The sequence below is a fragment of the Peromyscus californicus genome, unplaced genomic scaffold, assembly GCF_007827085.1.
Source record: "Peromyscus californicus insignis strain IS unplaced genomic scaffold, ASM782708v3 Scaffold_6__1_contigs__length_162567912, whole genome shotgun sequence".
Classification (NCBI taxonomy): Eukaryota; Metazoa; Chordata; class Mammalia; order Rodentia; family Cricetidae; genus Peromyscus; species Peromyscus californicus.
In genome coordinates, this window is record NW_026294584.1 from 159,485,814 (window position 1) to 159,504,790 (window position 18,977).

General features: G+C 47.8%; 2 protein-coding genes across 5 annotated transcripts in view; one reads left to right on the forward strand and one right to left on the reverse strand.

The window, feature by feature from the left end:
• Mrps35 (mitochondrial ribosomal protein S35) overlaps positions 1-1,381 on the forward strand; it is a 34,873-nt gene extending 33,492 nt beyond the window's left edge. For 2 of the 3 annotated variants that reach the window (XM_052721776.1, XM_052721777.1), the window contains one exon: positions 489-1,381. In XM_052721776.1, coding sequence (XP_052577736.1) covers positions 489-758 — 270 coding nt within the window. In that variant the 3' untranslated portion in view covers positions 759-1,381. The remainder of the gene's footprint in view (positions 1-488) is intronic. The other variant, XR_008214585.1, reaches the window with a different exon arrangement.
• Positions 1,382-5,770: 4,389 nt separating this feature from the next.
• Positions 5,771-18,969, reverse strand: Mansc4 (MANSC domain containing 4). 2 transcript variants are annotated; one of them, XM_052721779.1, is made up of 4 exons: positions 18,855-18,969; positions 14,579-17,115; positions 9,577-9,711; positions 5,771-6,499 (listed from the first exon to the last, which is right to left on the reverse strand). In XM_052721779.1, the coding sequence occupies exons 2-4, from the start codon at positions 14,793-14,795 to the stop codon at positions 5,895-5,897; spliced, it is 957 nt and encodes a 318-aa protein (XP_052577739.1). In that variant the 5' UTR covers positions 14,796-17,115; positions 18,855-18,969; the 3' UTR covers positions 5,771-5,894. The 2 variants fall into 2 exon arrangements, with proteins under 2 accessions (XP_052577739.1, XP_052577738.1); XM_052721778.1 differs by having other exon boundaries at positions 18,796-18,910.
• Between the last annotated feature and the right edge of the window lie 8 nt (positions 18,970-18,977).

An 18,977-nucleotide genomic window follows, 5' to 3' on the forward strand; every position in this document is an offset into this window, starting at 1 on the left:
TCAAACATCTGTAATCCCTACTCCTGGGACGCAGAAGCAGGAAGATCAAAAGTTCAAGGCCATCCGAAGCTACATGGGGAGTCTGAAGCCAGACTAGTCAACACGACACCTGATCGAGTGTAAAATACTGATGTGCTGTGGGTTAGGCCCAGCAGGCCTGTCCCACTGCCTGCACTCCAGGACAGCAGCAGAGCAGAGGCTCACCTAAGGGATACCGCTGGTAACCTAGGACTAGGCACCTGCAAGAGAGCTTTCTGTCTGATAGGTGTGTGAGGCAGAGCAGTGCATATAAGAAGCTAGAGCTGGTGTCCATGGGAGAGTGCAGCCCTTAAGGCTGGCCATGGGCAGCGGTGCCATGCAGGACTCTCGGTTCATAGTATAGATGGGACCTTGAACATACTGTAACATTCTTTCCCCAAAACCAACAAACAAAGGAACTGTCTTTTGATAACATTTCCTGGAGTTCTGAACTTTTCTTTTTCTTTCAGAAAACTGAAGAATGGGAAAAAAATAAGACTGAGGAAGACATGGAAGAGTATGTGTGGGAAAATAGCTCCTCAGAGAAAAATGTTCTCCAAACTCTGCTGCAGATGAGAGCCTCTGAGAGCAGTGTGGCTCCGAGCAGGGAAGAGCTGCTGGGGACCAGAGAGGTCGAAGATTACCAGAAGTGTGTTGTTCGACTCAAGAATGAGGGCGAGAGCGAGGCGAGCCTCACGCAGTACAAAGAGTCTGTGAAGAGACTGTTGAATCTGGCGTGAAGTCGGAACTAGAAGTCTGCTGTATCACTTTTATGATGTTTTTAGTCACCAATTTGATATAAATGGGAAATATTTAAGAATATTGTCTGTTGTCAGTTAACGTTGCCCCCTTCAGACGCCTGAGCTCTGCAGTGTGCTTTTGGGGCTTTCTGGTTTACCCGAGGGTGGTGACGCCTGCAGCAGGCTGTGCTTTCTCTAAAGTGTTCTCGCTTTAGTTCTACACGGCCACTCTAGTCCTCTCTGCTTACATGAACATAACTGTCTCTCTGCTGTTGGTGTTTCCTGGTTGCTTGTGATCGGTGTCTTTGGTTACTGAGGAAACCTGGCCCAGCACCTGACCAAACGCTCAGTGCCCCTCAGTGGCCAGCCTCAAGGAGGGCTGCACTCTTCCACAGACAGCAGCTAGGCAACCGTGTTACTCATGACTGCTCCAGCTCTGTACATGCACTGCTCTGCCATATAGACGTCATTTAACAGCAGACAGGAAACTTGCAGGTAGCTATCCCTTTGTTATTGGCCTTTCCAGTTTGCTTTGCACAACTGCATACCCTCGGTGGACGCAACAAAACACCAACACTGATGTAAATCGGGTTTCGTTATGAGAACAGAAAATAAAGTGACAATCCTGAAGGTTGTGAAGCCATCATGGCAAAAACTGCGCATCCAGATTGTTGGCCGCTTCCTGATTTAGGCTTGTGTAAGTAGAGGATTGGAGGTTCTGTGTGGAAACAGTGACTGGCCATGGGACCCACCTGCAGCTGCCTGTCCTGCAGTCTGAAATTGGTCCAGTTCCTTCTGGTGGCCGTTTGATGTTGCCTCAGCTCTGATCAGCATCTACTCTCTGCCTCTAGAGCTGGTTCCAAGCCCCGCTGGCAGGAAAGACACGTGGAGACCTGCCCATAGCCTTCCCTCGGCTCCTCCGGCCACCTGCCCCTATAGTGCAGTAGTGCAGAAAAAGACAAGGGCAGGACAAGGAGCAGTGACAGGTTGACTGCAGGGCACTGCAGTTGAGTCTTGGGGTGGGTTGTTTTGTAGTGAGTGGGCTTGAACCCAGGGCCTTACTCATGCTCAGCTCACACTGCCACTGAGCCTCATCCCCCAGATGCAGTCCAGTATTTTCAAGTGGATCTGGAAGTCACTAAACATTTGTGGAAAATGAAACTAGGCTTTGGAATTAGACCAAAAAGACAAATTGTAAAGAACAAAAATAGAGCTTTGAGCCTAACTGAGAGGGGTGTGTGTGGCACGGGGGGGGGGGGGGGGGTGTGTGTGTCATTTCATAGAGATGTGAATGAAAAGCCAGAGATATAAATGAACTTTTCTATTATGTGGAGAGCATATATTTGAAGGAGTCTATCTTTGGTACTGGAGGGCCTACATCTGTGTTTCTAGTACTCAGAAAGCTAAGGAGGCAGGTGAGTTTTTATTTTTAACTGTATGTCTATGTATGTGACTGGTATGTGCATGTGAGTGCAGGTGCCCAGGGAGACTAGAGACATCAGACCCCTGGACATGGGTCCTGGCACTGAACTCAGATCCTCTACAAGAGCAGTTTATGCTCTTAACCACTGAGTCATCTCTTTAGCCCCCTAATTTTTTTAAAGGCATGTCACCACTTTTGGAGTGAAGGAAAGAAGGTATAGAGTATGGCTAAGGTAGGGCTGAGATGGACATCAGGGCGCTGGTGAGGTATAATTCCATAGGGCTGTCTGCTGGTGCAGTACTGATAAAAGTAGGGGTATCCAGTCTGTGATGGAGAACTTGACTTTGTCTTTGGCCTTAGTGTGTGTTATCCTCATAGGAGAATCTTTGTCTAAGGCAGGAGCTAGCCTCAGAGGGTCTGAGGAGCCAGCACTGATTCAGGGTGGGCCTCTGGGTCATACAGCTGGAAGCTGTGATTGGGTAACTGACGGCCTTCCTGTGATAGAGGCACAGTAAGCACTTTGGATAGCCAGGTACGGTAGACTACAACTGTAATCCTGGCGTGCGCAAAGTCAAGGTCAACATGGGCTACAGGAGACACTCTCAAGAAAAAAAAATCAACAAAACTCTTGGACATTGATGGGACTGTCCATGCAGCTGTCACACAGTGACGTTGGGAGAGTGGTGTGGCCTGACTCCTGAGAGAGGACCTGTGCTCAGCACTCTGAGCTTCGGGACTCAAGCACATCATCGTCCTTGGGCCATGTCAACCTATATCCTTTTCCTGAAGGATAACTGGCTAAGCCCTGAGTTCTAAAGAATTTCAAAACCCAGGGGGTGGTTTTGTAAATACCAAAACCTGCATTTGGGTCAGCAGTGAGGACAGTCTTGGAAGCACTGCCTTAATTGTTCGGCCAGTTCGGGTTTACCTGAGGATTCAGGCTGCCATCATCAGTGTGGGATGGCAAGAGCCTACCTGTGATTCTAGCCCACTGTGTTTGCCTCTTGCCTGTCTCTGGTCTGCATCGCCTCCCTCTCAAGTTATCCGAAGGAGCGTTGGGTGTATTTGTTTCCTTATAAAGGTAAATAGGGTTTTTTCAAATTAGTCATTTCTGTGAGATTCTTCAAGGAATGAAGAAACATCTGTTGTGAGAAACCCCAGGAGAAACATCTCTTGTACCTCTACAGTGTTGGAAAATCCCTAAGCAATTCATATGAATTAAAAGTAAATTTGGAGCCGGGCGGTGGTGGCGCACGCCTTTAATCCCAGCACTCGGGAGGCAGAGCCAGGCGGATCTCTGTGAGTTCGAGGCCAGCCTGGGCTACCAAGTGAGTTCCAGGAGAGGCGCAAAGCTACACAGAGAAACCCTGTCTCGAAAAACCAAAAAAAAAAAAAAAAAAAAAAAAAGTAAATTTGGAACTGGGCATGCTCACACATGCCTTAGTCTCAGCACTTGGTAGATCAGGAGTGCTGTGGGATGCTCTGTATGCTGTGAATGTGCTGCTCTGATTGGTTGATAAATAAAATGCTGATTGGTCAGTAGCCAGGCAGGAAGGATAGGTGGGATAAACAGATAAGGAGGATTCTGGGAAGTGGAAGGCTGAGTCAGGAGATGCAAGCCTGCTGTCCAGGCACCAGCATGTAATGGCACAAGGTAAAGCCAAGGAACACGTGGCAACATACAAATTAACAGAAATGGGCTAAGTTTAAATGAAGAGCTAGTCAGTGGTAGACCTGAGCTAATAGCCAAGCAGTTTTGATTAATATAAGCCTCTGAGTGATTATTTTATAAATGGCTGTGGGGTCCGTGGGCCTGGGCAGGACTGGAGAAAACTTCAGCTACACAGAAATCCAAAGTTATTCTCTGCTGCATATCAAGACCCTCTCAAAACAGCAAAAACTGGGGCTGGATGGTGGTGGCGCACACCTTTAATCCCAGTTCTCAGGAGGCAGAGGCAGGCAGATCTCTGAGTTCAAGGCCAGCCTGGTCTACAGAGGGAGTTCCAGGGCAGCCAGGGAAACCCTGTCTTAAATATATATATATATATATATATATATATATATATATATATATATATATAAATAACTTTTAAAAGACTATTCAAATAATCTGTAGACACAGTTTCTTGAGTTACTTCTTTAAATACAATTTGAGGGGCCAAGAATCCCAGAAGTGCTACCACATATATGCTTGAATAAAGCTTATGATAATTTAAATCTGGATATTCTTCCCACAAATGATATGGAACTTTATAATGTGTTAGGAAAGAAGTTAAGAGAATTTGTGAAGCCTAATATTTTGAATCATGAGCAAGCCAAGGTAAGTTTTTAAATCAGATTGTTTTTTTTGCTTGATACTGATAGAATTTTTTTTTATATTTGTGAATTAAATGTGTGTGCACACGCCTGTGTATGTGTGGGTGTATGTGCATGTTTGTAGGGAGGGCTTGGTGGTGTCTGGGTGGAGGTCGGACAACAGCCTTTGGGGAGGTGGTGGTTCTACTGTGGGTCTCGGGTTGAAAGCCTGTGGTCAGGCAAACACTTTGACCCCTTGAACCATCTCTCTGGCCCTTCTTTATATATTAAAAGAAATTGCTACTTTCTACCCAGTGTTGTGACCGGAGGCTTTCCTCTGTCCTGCCCCATCCCCTAGCCGTTTCCAAATAATCACTCAGAGGCTTATATAAATTATAAATGTTTGGTCAGTGGCTCAGGGTTATTACTGACTAGCTCTTACATTTAAATTAACCCATTTCCACGTGGCCTGTGGCTTACCTGTTCTCTGACATCTTGCTCCTTGGTTGGCTGGATCAAATCTGCCCTGACTCCGCCCTTCTTCATCCCAGTCCTCAGCTTCACTTCTCACCCAGCCTTATCCTGCCTGGCTATTGGCCAAAACAGCTTTATTTACCAACCAGTGAGAGCAACACATATTTACAGCATACAGAAAGACATCCCACAGCACAGTGTCAACACTGGGGAAAGAGAAAGTCATCCTTTAAGCCAGTGGACAGTTTGTTCTTAACATCCGAGGTAACAGTGTTCTTTTAGTCTTTTTTTTTTCCTTTAATTTTTCTTTCATCTTTTTAAGTTTTTAGTCATGTGGTGGATATTGTTACATTTATTGGTGTATACGTGTGCGTGTGTGCGCGTGCACATGTATGCACACATGCCACCATAATCTCTGGAGTTTGTTCTTTCACCGGGTGGGTCCCAAGGATTGAAGCATTAATCAACTGACCTGAAAAGCAGGGAGTGTTTGCTTGCAGCTACGTTGATGCCTGAGCTCATTTTTCCAAACCTTGAGTCAGTTTTTATCACCATGTTACAGTCACTGAGAATTGGCTTTGAGCCAGGCTACCTGTGTCCCTCTTTCCTCCGCTTCCCCTTTCCCATCCCATTTTCTTTTTAAAAGGCTAGGCTGGCCTTAAACTCACTCCTGATCCTGCCTCTATCTTCAGGGTGCTGGGATCACATGTGCTGTCCCTTCCAACTGGTTCCCTCCTCCCCTCTCCTCCCTCTCAATTCAGGAAATGGAAATCATCAGGAAAGTAGACAATTTTACCAAACCTTGGCCGTTTGGTAGGACTCCGGTTTCTGGCATAGCTTTATTTATTTATTTTTTTTAACCAAAATGTTTTCTTAGAGAAAGCTGACAACATACTCAAAGCCCATAACCTAGCTCCAGCTTTCAGGAACTCTCCTCCAGTGTATTATCCTGACCTCTGCAGTCCACAGCATCTGGATGCCCCGATGACCACACAGCAGCAGAGGCAGACGATGGCAGCGCCCAGGGTCACAGAAGCCAGCCAGGCCCCTGCGGTCACTGGTGCTCCATCCTGAGGCACTTCATCCTCAGCTGTGTGATTTCCACTGTGGGACCCCTTTGTTTTGTTCAGTAATTGTTTGCTAATGTTGAGTCGGGATTGGCTGGGCACCTGAGAAACTTTTGTGTCTGTGGGTCCAAAGAAAGGAGAAATAGTCATGTTATCTGGACTATGGGTGAAGTCTGTGCTTGGTGACTCCATGTTGATCTTGGTAGCAGGGGACACATTCACAGAAATGAATCTCATCCCCAGATCTGTGGTTGACTTCCTGGAATAACTGGTACCTGTGTTTGTACCCAGATCTTGATGTGTAGTAGACACAGCAGCCTCTGTGGACAGCAGCATGTGCTGTGTCCTATCTGTGTATAGTCCTTTATTACCTATATTCAGAGCTTTTAGAATTCGCAGTCTATCCCACCAATCAGACGAGGAGCGGGTGTTTGGGTATGTGGGGGATGGATGCTCAAATACCAGCAAATCTGGATCTATGCCTGAAAGATAAATAAGATCATTTAATTTTTAAAAAATAATACTTTTTATTTATTTGAAAAATTTCAGAAAAGTATATACATTGTATTAGGTTTAGTTTCAGTGAGACGGCTTTAGGCACAGCCTGTAAGTTCTGAGGCTTTGCCTCACTGGGTCCCTGAGCTGAGCCAAATTCCAGTTCTAGATCCACAGACTCCCAAGGTTGGAGCAGGCTGGGTGCCGAGTTTATCCAGTGTCCTGGGACACTCTCTGCTATGGACAAATATGGCTGTACCGAGAAGAAGGCTTTGTGTACAAAGAAGGCTTTGTGCCAGGGTTCTCGTGCTGCCAGCAGCCATGGGGAACACTATACGCCACTTTAAAATAAGCTGGCAAAACAGCCAGGGAAGGAGGCCCTTTGAAATTGGGAGCAAAGCCAGCAGCCTCTGTTTTGGTTTTGCATCTTCTCCTTTTTCTGTTAGGAATGCCCAAACACTTGTTTTTAGGGGTAAAGAAAAAAAAAAGTCTGTATAGCTTTCCAGTACCCCTGCCAGGGAGTACTGTCTGCCTGTCTCCCTCCCTGCCCCTCTCCTTCCCAACTTTGGCCTCTGATGTTTTATCCCTCATCATTGTGTAAAACATAAGCTTCTGAGGCAGTGACTTCTGACTTCCTGGTCATTGTCTCCTGTCAGTTGTCTTTAGCACCGTGGGACCCTCTTTTGAGTCTCCCTGGCAGTCCACCTGGACTGTCTGCCTCCCTTTAGACTTTGGCTGGTTTGTGGGCTCCGTGGGCTCCATCTTCTCGGCTAGTTTTTGTTGTCAGCCAGTGCTGTGGGATGTTCTGTATGGCAAATGTGTTGCTGATTAGTCAATAAATAAAACACTGATTGGCCATTGGCTAGGCAGGAAATGTAGGCGGGACAAGGAGGAGAATAAAGCTGGGAAGTGGAAGGCTGAGTCAGAGAGACACTGCCAGCTGCCATGATGAGAAACAGCATGTGAAGATGCTGGTAAGCCATGAGCCATGTGGCAAGGTATAGATTAATGAAAATGGATTAATTTAAGCTGTAAGAACAGTTAGCAAGAAGCCTGCCACAGCCATACAGTCTGTAACCAATATAAGTCTCTGTGTTTACTTGGTTGGGTCTGAGCGGCTGTGGGACTAACAGATGAGAGAGATTTGCCCTGACCGTGGGCCAGGCAGGAAAACTCTGGCTACAATCCAGAGCCTCCTGGGGAGAAGGGACTTCTCGGCAGTAGCTAATTCCACTGAGAAATTACCCTCCATCAAATTGGCATGTGGGCATGTCTGTGGGATGTTGTTTGATTAATGGTTGATATAAGAGGGCTCAGCCACTGTGGGCCCAGGCTGTATAAAACCTAGCTGAGCTCAAGCCTGGGAACAAGCAAGAGAGGAGGCTGGTAAGTGCTCCTGTCTCAAGTTCAGCCCTGACTTCCCTTGGTGATGGGTTGTGAGCTGGGAATCATAAGATTGTAAAATGGTAGTGGTGGCACACACCTTTAATCCCAGCGCTCAGGAGGCAGAGGCAGGTGGACCTCTGTGAGTTCAAGGCCAGCCTGGTCTACAGAGTGAGTTCCAGACAGCCAGGGCTATACATGAAGTAAGCCCACACATACACACCCATTAGTTGGCTTTCCTGTTGCTGTGATCAAACACCATGGCCAAAAGCGACTTCCAGAAGGAGTTTATTTTGGCTTGTGGTTCCAGAAGTAGGAGAGCACCATGGCCAGGAGGCATGGTGGCCAGGAAATGGAGAGCTCACATCTTCAAATGCAAGCATGAGGCAGAGAGCAAACTCGAAAGGCAAGGCTGTCTCGTCTGAGCCTGACCCAGGGACGTGCTTCCTCCAGCAAGGCTGCACCTTCTCACTTTCCCAGAGCACCACCAACTGGGAACCAAGCTTTCAAGTACCCAAGCCTCTGCAGACGCTTACCACTCAAACACTGCACTCTACAAGCTGCTTTTAGTGTGGCGTTTATCACTGCAACAGAAAGCCAACTACAACACCATCCTCAGTCTTCAGTGAGTTTTCCCTTCACTGCCCCCACACAGAAATTCCACAGCTCCCCACCGTGCTGATGGCACTGCAGACATGTTTCCCTGTCTTCCTCTTTCACGAACTGTTGTTTTCCCAGCGTTCTATTGGACACTTCACCTGAGCACACCTGGCATCATCTCCCAGGATGCCCAAAGCCAAACCCTGACCTCAGCTTCTTGCCTCCCCCACCCCCACCGCTCATCTGGCACTAGCTCAGCAGGGGTTGGCTCTTCTCACCATTTTCTTCATTTGAAGGGTAACTAAGGGTGGGGATGTGGCTCAGTGGGGAGCCCCGGGTTCCATCCCCAGCACCACACACACTCCTACTAGATCTTTCTTTCCAGTGTTCAGATGCTTCCTTTGTGACAATCGCCTCTACCTTGTCAGTTCCAATGCTTCCCTGACTAGGTGTCTAACCTGTGTCCTGAATATTACCCACCCAGACCAAGGTAATTATGCATAGCTCTTTAATCTCAGTGTTTTCTCATTCCATGCTTTTGTTGATTCCTTATTTTTTTGTTGAGACAGGACCTCGCTATGTAGCCCAGGCTGGCCTTGAACCAGTGATGCTTCTCTCTTGGTCTTTAGCCAGAGTGCTGGGACCACAAGTGAGACCACCATACCAGGCTCCCTCTGTTTCTGATAAAGTTAACCTGAAGACACCACTCTGCCCTCCTGGAGCCATATTTCCACTGTGGCTCCTAATGTCCCCATCCCTCTGGCCAGGTCAGATTTCCCACTGTCCTGATGATGGTTCGGAGTTCTTTGCCTGCCTCTGCCTGGTCTCACTTTCTACTGTTTCCTCTTCTGGTCTTTGTGCTGAGGCAGTACCATGTGCATGTGTGCATGCATACGTGTGAGTCTATAGAAGTGTGTGTGTGAACACACGGATGTGTGCAGGAGCACATGTGGAAATGAGAGAGATGGGTTGCTGGAAAAGGACAGCCTGGGTTCTTAAGCCTGGTGTTGCCAGTTTCAAGGCTACAAGTGCTTCTAGGGTACTAGCACTCTCTTCCAAGGTTTTATGAGGCAGTCCTTACCTGCTGTTATGTTGTACAGAATGGCACTGGTCCCAGGCTCCAGGATGCAGCTCTCCAAAGTTGGGCAGTGGACATGGAGGCAGTTGACGTTGTCGTGGATGGGATCATGGAAGAAGACAGCCACATTACAGGAAACTGTAAAGGCCAAGGGCATTTGCATAGGTTGCTGGCTTCCCTCAGTTGGTGTGTGTGTGAGGGAGTCAGAGTCTTGCTATATAGTCTGGGTGGGCCTCCAACCTGTCATCATCCTGCCTTAGCCTCCTAATGCTGGGGTCCAGGGACATAACCACCACGCCTGGCTTTGCTGCCAGTCACATGGGCTCTGAGTAACTTCCATTTCTTTCTGGAACACTGAATTAACCCAATCTCGTGCTGTGCTTAAAAACTACTGAAACTGGGCCACCTTTAAAATCCCAGCACTTGGAAGGCAGAGGCAGGTGGATCTCTGATTTCGAGGCCAGCCTGGTCTACAGAGTGAGTTCCAGGACAGGCAGGACTATTACACAGAGAAGCCTTTTCTTGAAAAACAAGCAAAATTGAAACTATATAATACACCTATTTGAAAGAAAATATTACTTATTTTATTATATAAGTAATAAAATATTACTTAAATATTTAAAGTACTCTCTGATATATTCCTTTCCACAGAGGATATCTGGAATTTTTGTTTATTTGTTTGTTTGTCTTTTTGAGACAGGGTTTCTCACAGAGATCTGCCTGCCTCTACCTCCTGAGTGCTGGGATCACACCACCCAGCATTGTTTTGGGTCTTTTGAGACAGGATCTTGCTAAGTAGCTCTAGCTGGCCTCTCCGGAACTTGTTATGTAGACAGTCTGAACTCAGGCCTTGCAGCCTCTCACTTGAGTGCTGGGACTGTAAATGTGAGCCATGTAATTAGTCTTAAATTGATGGGCTGATTATTTATAGACAGGGACTTACTGTGTAGCACTGGCTGGCCTTGAACTCACTATGTAGACCAAGCTGGCCTCAGAAAACTCAGAGATCTGCCTGCCTCTATCTGCCTCTACGTGCTGGGATTAAAGACACGCACCACCATACCTCACAGAATTATTATATTTTAGTCTTCGTATTTTTTGTGTATGCAAAACATCAGTTGTCTACACAAAGCTTTTGAAAGTACCCGTCTGGTTTCCAGGCACAATATGCTGTCTGAATGCTGAGGTCCTGGGGCCACAGAGGAAGAGGGACATAGAAGGAAAACTGTGACCACTGACAAGGGAAGGATAGTGGTGGACAGGCTGGCTCACTGGAGAGCCAGGGGATCATGTGACACCTGAGGGTGTGGCCCTGGGAACAAACCTTACCCCAGGAGCCAAATCAGTGTCTTAGAAGGATGCTGACGTCTGGGATTATTAGCAGGGTGTATCTGCATATCACACACTCATGTTGGCCTCCCTTTTCTAAAGCAGCTCCTTAAAATGTACTGTGTTGTTTCTGGAAACCCAGAGTCAGTTACTGGGTGCAAACTTTGAGTGCACCCTCCCTAACATGCAGTGGGACTTCATTCCCATTGCAGAGCAGACACAGAACCATGAGATGCGTCAGCTGGCTCACAGGTATCACACATTCTAATAATGCAGGATTACAGAGACACAGTATACCAGGGCTCAGGGCTGAGGTTGGGGAGGGCACTGGGCTGTGAAGCCCTGATCTGCCTCTCAAGAGGGTCAGCCATGGGGAGCCACAGCTCCACTCTCATTTCTGGGACACCCTTGGGTTCCTGCATTCCTTACCTTTTCCAGAGGAGAAATAATAAGACAAAATTAATTAATAATGTTTCACTAATCTGGGTTGCAAAAACAGTCCCCAAGGATGGTTCTGGGAAGTTATAAGAGAGAGGAACTGAAAACATTCTTACTTAATATTTAGATTTGTGATAAGAAAGTCATTGATGTGGTAGAGAACAATATTGTTTTGTTTGAGGTAAGATCTTACTGTCTAGCCTAAGCTGGCCTTGAACTCAGACTTATTATGTATCCCAAGGTGACCACAATTCCAGGCAATCCCCCTACCTCAACCTCCCAAGTGCTGGGATTACAGGCATCAGCCACCACACCTGACTTATAGAGAGTGATTTTATTGGAGATAATTCTTTTTATGAAGGATTTGTTTTGACTCTTTTTGATGATGTGTATTTGTGGACTTTTTTTTTTTTTTTTTTTTGAGCTGAGGATGGAACCCAGGGCCTTGCACTTGCTAGGCAAGCGTTCTACCACTGAGCTAAATCCCCAACCCGATGATGTGTATTTGTATCTGTGAGAGGGGAGGTAGCGACATCACTGTGAGTACCTGTGGAGAACACAGACATCTGATCCCTGGAGCTGGAGTCACAGATGGTTGTGAGTCACCAATTGTGGATGCTGGGAACTGAACCCAGGTCCTCTGCAAGAGTCACAGGACCTCTTAACCCCTGAGACCTCTCTCCAGTCCTTTAACACGGCCTCTATGGAACCAGGAGTGTGTACCCACCGACAGCCTCAGCTTCCCTCAGGCCAAGGTGGAAGAACCAGGACTGAGTTAGGGTAGCCTGGGCTACTTCAAGGAAGGGAGAGGAGGGAAGAGAGGGAGATCAGGAAGGAGACCTTGAATTTCATGCGTCAGTTCTCCAGCTGTGGACAGGAAAGTGGCAAGCCTGGGCCCTGCCTTCCTGCCCTGACTCACAGGCTGCTGAGGTGTATATGGATGACAGACAGCCCCGGACTGTTTTTTTCTATGTAATCTTGTGTGTGTGATATATATGTGAGGGAGTGTGCGTGGGTGTGAGTGTGCATGGGTCAAAGGACAACCTTGGGTGTCAGTCCTCTTCCACCTTGTTTGAAGCACAGTGTGTGTTTCGACACTGCATACCTTAGACTAGCTGGCCCGTGAGCTATCCAGGACTCCCGGTCTTTGCATCCCATCTCCCACTTCCCTTTAGGGCCACTGGGGATTATAGATGCTCACATTCCTGTGCCCAGCTTTAAGTGGGTTCTGGGGATTCAAACTCGGGACCTCACACTTGTCTGGCAAGCACTTTAACCACTAGGCCATCTCCTGTGTTGTTTTTATTTCACCAGATCTCATGTATCCCAGGCTGGCCTCAAACTTGCTCCTATTTGAGGACATCCTTGAACTTCTCATCTCCCTGGTTTCTCCCTGAGTGTTGAGATTACAGATGTGGGACACCACTCTGGGTGTAGGTGCTGGAGAGGGAACCCAAGGCCTCCAGCATGGCAGGCAAGCACCCTACAAACTGAATCGCAACCCCAGCCCTTGACCATGCTGTGAAAAGGTCCTTTATCAAATTCGTTGCTCTTCATATCTCATTAGCTTTGAAGGTCGTGGCCTCTGACAAGTCTCTCGAACCATGATCCCTGGAAATCTGCTGCTCTCTCCAGAACACTCCAAATTTTATTTCAGAAATGTGCATATATAATTGGATAAGCAATATCTTCAATGATAGTCTGTATCAAATTTTGGTTAAAAAGAAGGTGGGGATTGTTCCAACAAGACACTATTTTGCTCTTCTGTCCAGGTAGCTTTAAAATTAGGGAAAACGGAAAATGAAAGTGTCTTCAGGCAATTGTGACCTTGAAGGCTTTGATGTGGGTATATGGGAGATATTTACCTCTAAATCCCATTTATTATAGAGGAAAGCTGTCTATTAGGGAAATTTGAAGATAGCATGATCCATACTCTAACCTCCTATCCAGTACGCTCCACATTTCTTATGGATCCAAGAGACACATCTTCTAAAATATGTATGACACTAAAACCACCAAAGTTATTTTAAGAAAAAATTATTAAACTAGGTGTGGTGGTGCATGCCTAGAATTTCAGCACTTGGGATTTGGAGATGAAGGACCAAGAGTTCAAGGCCAGCCTCCACTGAAAAGTGAGTTCAAAGTGGGCTGGATGAAAGCATGTCTCAAGCAAATCAACAGAAACACCTTGTGAACTCAGAGCTGTACAAGACCAAAACAAGATCAAGCCAGTCAGCATTCCACCATGGAGTTGGAAGGAGTTTATGAGCCCCCACCCCTAACTGAGGAGCTATTGACAGTTGATGGCTTCATGGAGGGAGAGTCTGTGTCCTTTGAGGGATTGGCCCATGGTCACAGCATAAATTAGACTCCGTGGATTATTTTAAATAAAAGAGAATTTGAAGTTGAGTGGTGGTGGGGGATCTGGGAAAAGCTAGAGGAGGGAGTGGGGATGAATACGACCAAAATAATGAAATTCTCAAAGAATTAACAAAAAGTGTTTTAAAGGAAACTAGCAAATGATAATAGTTTAAAGGTAAATTGTTGTAAATCCTTTTGTTTGTTTGTGTTTGTTTGAGAAGATCTCAGCCCAGGCTGGTCTCAGCTCACAGTGTTGCTAAGCCTGGCCCTGATCTCTTGATCTCCCTGCTTCCAGCTCCTAAGTGCTGGGATTATAGATTTAGGCCACAGCACCCAGCTTATTGGAAACATCGGGCTTTGAAAAAAGAAAAAAAATCAAGTTAGTTAACCCTGGAAGGAATCTATATCCATTTAGCATTTTGACAAAGACAGCAGGATGCCCTGGATTCTAGAGTCACGAAGATCTCGTTCAAAACCACCTGCTCTGATTGCTTCCCCATCCGGTGGTCCTCCCAGGTCTTTGCTGCTCCTCCCCCTCTGCCTGGGCCTGTGCTCTGATCCCAGGGTCCTCGCTGGTCCTCCCCCTCTGCCTGGGCCTGTGCTCTGATCCCGGGGTCCTCGCTGGTCCTCCCCCTCTGCCTGGGCCTGTGTTCTGATCCTGGGGTCCTCGCTGGTCCTCCCCCTCTGCCTGGGCTTGTGCTCTGATCCCGGGGTCCTCGCTGGTCCTCCCCCTCTGCCTGGGCCTGTGCTCTGATCCCGGGGTCCTCGCTGGTCCTCCCCCTCTGCCTGGGCCTGTGCTCTGATCCCGGGGTCCTCGCTGGTCCTCCCCCTCATGCGCTGATACCACCCCGATGGGCTCAGCCAGCCCTGAGCTCACCATCCTTCCGGAGACAGCAGCTCCGGCTGCACTTCTGGCCGGTGCTCTCCGAGTAATACTTGAGGAACTGGGCCCCCAGCCTCTGAGATTCCTCTAGGTCCAGCAGCAGCCCTGGGAAGCGGCGGATCCAACAGTCTCTGTAGAACACTGAGGGCGAGCAGAGGCCGTGCACGGTGCAAGCCAGCCCCAGCAGCAGCAGCCCCGCCGCCGCCTGCATCTCTGGGTGCCGAAGGGAGGCCGCTGGAGCTGACCATGGGCCGCGCCAGGGCGTCCTTCCGCAGAGGCCTCTCTGCACCTTTGTTCCTGTGCCGCTGAGCCCCGGGAGAGCGCTGGCCCTGCGGCCTTGTCTCTGAACCCTCTCCAGCAGGTTTCGGTGTTCTGACCCTTCCCCTCTTAAGATGCTCCCCTCGGCTTTTCTTCTTTCTCTGGGAGTGAAGAGTCACAGACACCTTTTCCTAGGCAGATAGGAAGGCCAGGAGAAACCCTAGCCCAGAGTCCTGCTGAGAAAAACAATTACCTAGTCTCTTGACATCAGATTAAGGGAGGCTCTGTTTCCAGAAACAACTCCTTGTTTTGTGAGGTGTTCAGTATAGGCCGAAGGGCTGGTGACTTCATTTTTTACACTTCTGTTGTTCAGGCTCCTGAGAAAACCAGTTCATGTACTTATTTGACTTTTAAAAACTTGAAAGAAAAAAATAGAAAAAGGAATCTATTTAAAATGTTTAATGTTTCGATAGCTGGAGTCCGACTGTATACTTATTTTTATTCTTATTCTGGTTACTTCTTAGGGCCAGTAGTTTTCATGCAAACCAGTCATGAGCTTTCTTCCTAAAAGAGACGAAGGAGTCAGCCTTCCTACCTCACCCCTGCACCCCAAATGCTCATAATGTAGGTGAAATACAACAGCCATTCAGGGCATCTGTGGCTTCTCAGGCCTGGCAACCTGAGCTCCATTTCCAGTAACCCCTGTCAAGGTAGAATAGAGCGGACTCCACAGAGTTGTTTTCCAACCTGCACACACGTGCCTGCCTCCCCACTGCACATCACACGCGCACGAACACACGCACACACCATGCTCACATGTACACAGGCATGCACACACGCACATTCTCACACACCGTAGTGCCCAGGCCAGAGATAACTCTCCAGAGCTCTCCCCCTACCACGTGGTCCTGAGGATCAAACTCAGGCCGTCAGACTTCCTCAGCAAGCACTTTGACCCACTGAACCACCTCATCAGCCAGACTTTATAGTGATTTGTGATAGGATGCTTTCCTTATTCAGCGCTGGTGTGCAGCCTCAGGGCGTGCTGGGTAATATTCTACCGCTGAGCCGCGTGGCAGCCCTAGGATGTTCTGAGAGAGTTCAAAAGTGAGATGTGAGCCGGGCGGTGGTGGCGCACGCCTTTAATCCCAGCACTCGGGAGGCAGAGCCAGGCGGATCTCTGTGAGTTCGAGGCCAGCCTGGGCTACCAAGTGAGTTCCAGGAGAGGCGCAAAGCTACACAGAGAAACCCTGTCTCGAAAAACCAAAAAAAAAAAAAAAAAAAAAAAAAAAGTGAGATGTGGATCTAGACAGGCCTCACCGCCCCCACTCCCATCCCAACAGCCTAATCCAGTAGAGCTGCTGTGGGGATAAGAATTTTTAGTTTCCAAATGTCCCAGCTGACATCCTAAGAATTTTGGGAATGCTGGCCCTGAGAGACTTCTCGAACTTTTCCACTTTCAACCCCCATGATTTTGAGACAAGATCTCACCGTGCAAACCTGGCTAGCCTGGAACTTGTTATGTAGCCCAGGCTGGACTTAAACTCAGATCTGACTGCCTCTGCCTCCTAAATTCTGGAATTAAAGGTGTGGTTTTTTTTTTTTTTTTTTGCTGGAGAAATGTTTTTCTTAACCCCAAGTATATAGTACATAAAATAGATATACAATTCAAACATTACTGATAGTAAGCCATAAAGAATTTTATTTTAAATAATTTTTTGATATGCATATAATTTTACCATTTATTAAAACAAAAGTAAACTTGTATGCTAATGATATGGATGTGTTTGTTTATGTGTTTGCATAAAATATTTTTAGAATTTATTGTATGTATGACAATTTCATACATGTATACAATGCATCTTGAACATACTTTCCCCCAATTAATTCCTGCCCAAACACCTCCCAACACACATCCCCCTTCCAGCTTCAGGGTCCCCCCCTTTTCTGTAACTCACCAAGTGCTGCCTGCTCGAATGTTGACTGCTTTTGTTGGCTTGACCGTGGCGGGGAACCGCAGCTTCGAAGTGTGAGCTCCTGAGTGCAGTGCCCACATCACATTCAGAAGACAGCATTTCATAGCACCCCTCCCCACACTCCCGCTCTTCAGTTCTTCCATGTTGTTCCCCAGCACTGTGGGAGGGTGCCATAGATGTCCAGTTTAGGGCTGAACCTTCGGTCACTCATCCTCAGCACTTTGACTAGCTGTCAGTCTCCGGCCTGCCGCCCACCGCAGAAAGACTTCTCTGGCCAATGCTGGGAGCAACACTGATCTGTGGATGTGAGCACAAGTACTTAGAAGGTAATTTGGCGACATATCTGTTTAGCAAAGCTCTCCTAGGGCTGTGACTGCCACACTGTGTGTAGGCCTTTGAGCAGGAGTTGTTGCTGTTTAATGATCAACGACAGCACCATCTGGTCAATATGATAACATTAAGCAATATATTCACAAAGCCTTGAAATCATCGTTTAGCTTGTTTGTAACGAAGTAGTTTATATGTGTTTGTCTTTATGCCCAGCTTTCTAGAATACTCACTGTGTGGTTTACTAAAATTATTGGATTTTTAAAGATGCCCCCAGTTTCCAACAATGCCATTGTGTTGTCCAGGGCCAAAAACCTTGCTGGATCAGTGCCCAGTATTGCCAGGGAACACTTCAGATTCCAGTCCCAGCTGATCTCACTGTGGTAAAGTGACCGTGGTTGAATTGCCTCTCTAAAGAGAATCATTCTCAAAGGTTGCTTTTGGGTTTGTTTTTAAAAGGCAAGAGAATACCAGTTGAAGGCGTATCTATGATCTGGAAACAAAAGCTCCCATTGGTAAAGGCTCTAAAGAGCAAGAGACTAAGAGCCTGCCCTTCTGGTGACCCACTGAATCCTGCCTCGTTGCTAATGGAGGCACAGACAGATCCAGGTCCTGCCTCTTTGAAGTCATGCTTCCCAGCAGCCCCCAGCCTAATGTCTAATGGTAGATGTGGCACTTTGCCTTCCCATAGTGATGGCTGAATCGAATCCTTGGCCCCTCACCTGCACCCTCCTCCTACCCCAAACACTGAGAGTGACAGAGAAGTGGAAGCCATCCAGCAATGCTTCAAGGCCTGTCCCTCACAGTGCAGTATCCCAAGTTTCTCAGAGAATCCAAGAAAGCAACAAAGTAAAACAAGTCCCAGGTCCATGTGTTTGTGCCCCTTTCTCCTAGCAAGGCTGGACTCTGCTAGAATGTTTTCTGTACTTTCTAGCTCCTTATCCTTGCTTGTATTCTGCAGAATACAATGGTTGGAAGCCCCCTCTCTGTGAAGCAGCCGAATGACACAGTGATGCTGAGGAATGCAACCCAGGGCACCATGCCTGCAAACACCACCCCTTCACCACAGCCAGCCCGTAGGAGTCAGCCTTCTAACCGAGCGTCCTCCCCAGGGAAGATGGGAAAAGTGTCCTCTCCTAACAGCTACGGATGGGGTGATGAGGGTGGGTGGGTAGGTGGTGTGAGGGTGAGCAAGTGCTACCAGGGGTCAGACTTCTGCCCAGAGGTGACAATCCTAATGCATCTCAGTGTCCTCTACATCCACCTGCCCCTTCTGGTGCTCTCTCCAGAGACCCTGCTCTGCCGTCCCTGGTGCTGGGATCTGAACTCTCCTTGGAGCCCTGACTGTGCCATTGCTTTCCTGTCTGTCTGTCCGTCTGTCTGTCCGCTCCATGGACTTAATAACTCTTCTAAAACTCCTTAGTTAGCTCCAGTAAGCCTTCAGCGAAACTCTTGAACTACCAGGCGGGTCACAGTCCAAAACCTAACAGTACTGACTGGTCCCAGAAAACTCACACGGGGACAGCTAACCTGTGGCAGGAAATGAGTACAGTGACTTGTGCATAGGGAGAGGGCACCGCGAACCAGCGTGTTTGTTTGTTCCCTAACCAATTAACAAAAAAGTTTAAAGACCCTGCTGGAGGAACCCACTGCTGCTGCGGAGGGCAGGGGTTCGGTTCCCGCGTAGGGCGGCTCACAACTGCCCATACCTCGGGCTGCAGGGTCATCTGCCGCCTTTGGCCTCCGGGCACCTGCGCTCACGCGCACGAACCCGCACAGACACATCGGTAAGAGACACAGAGAGGCCATTTACTCGGAGGGCGCATGACGTG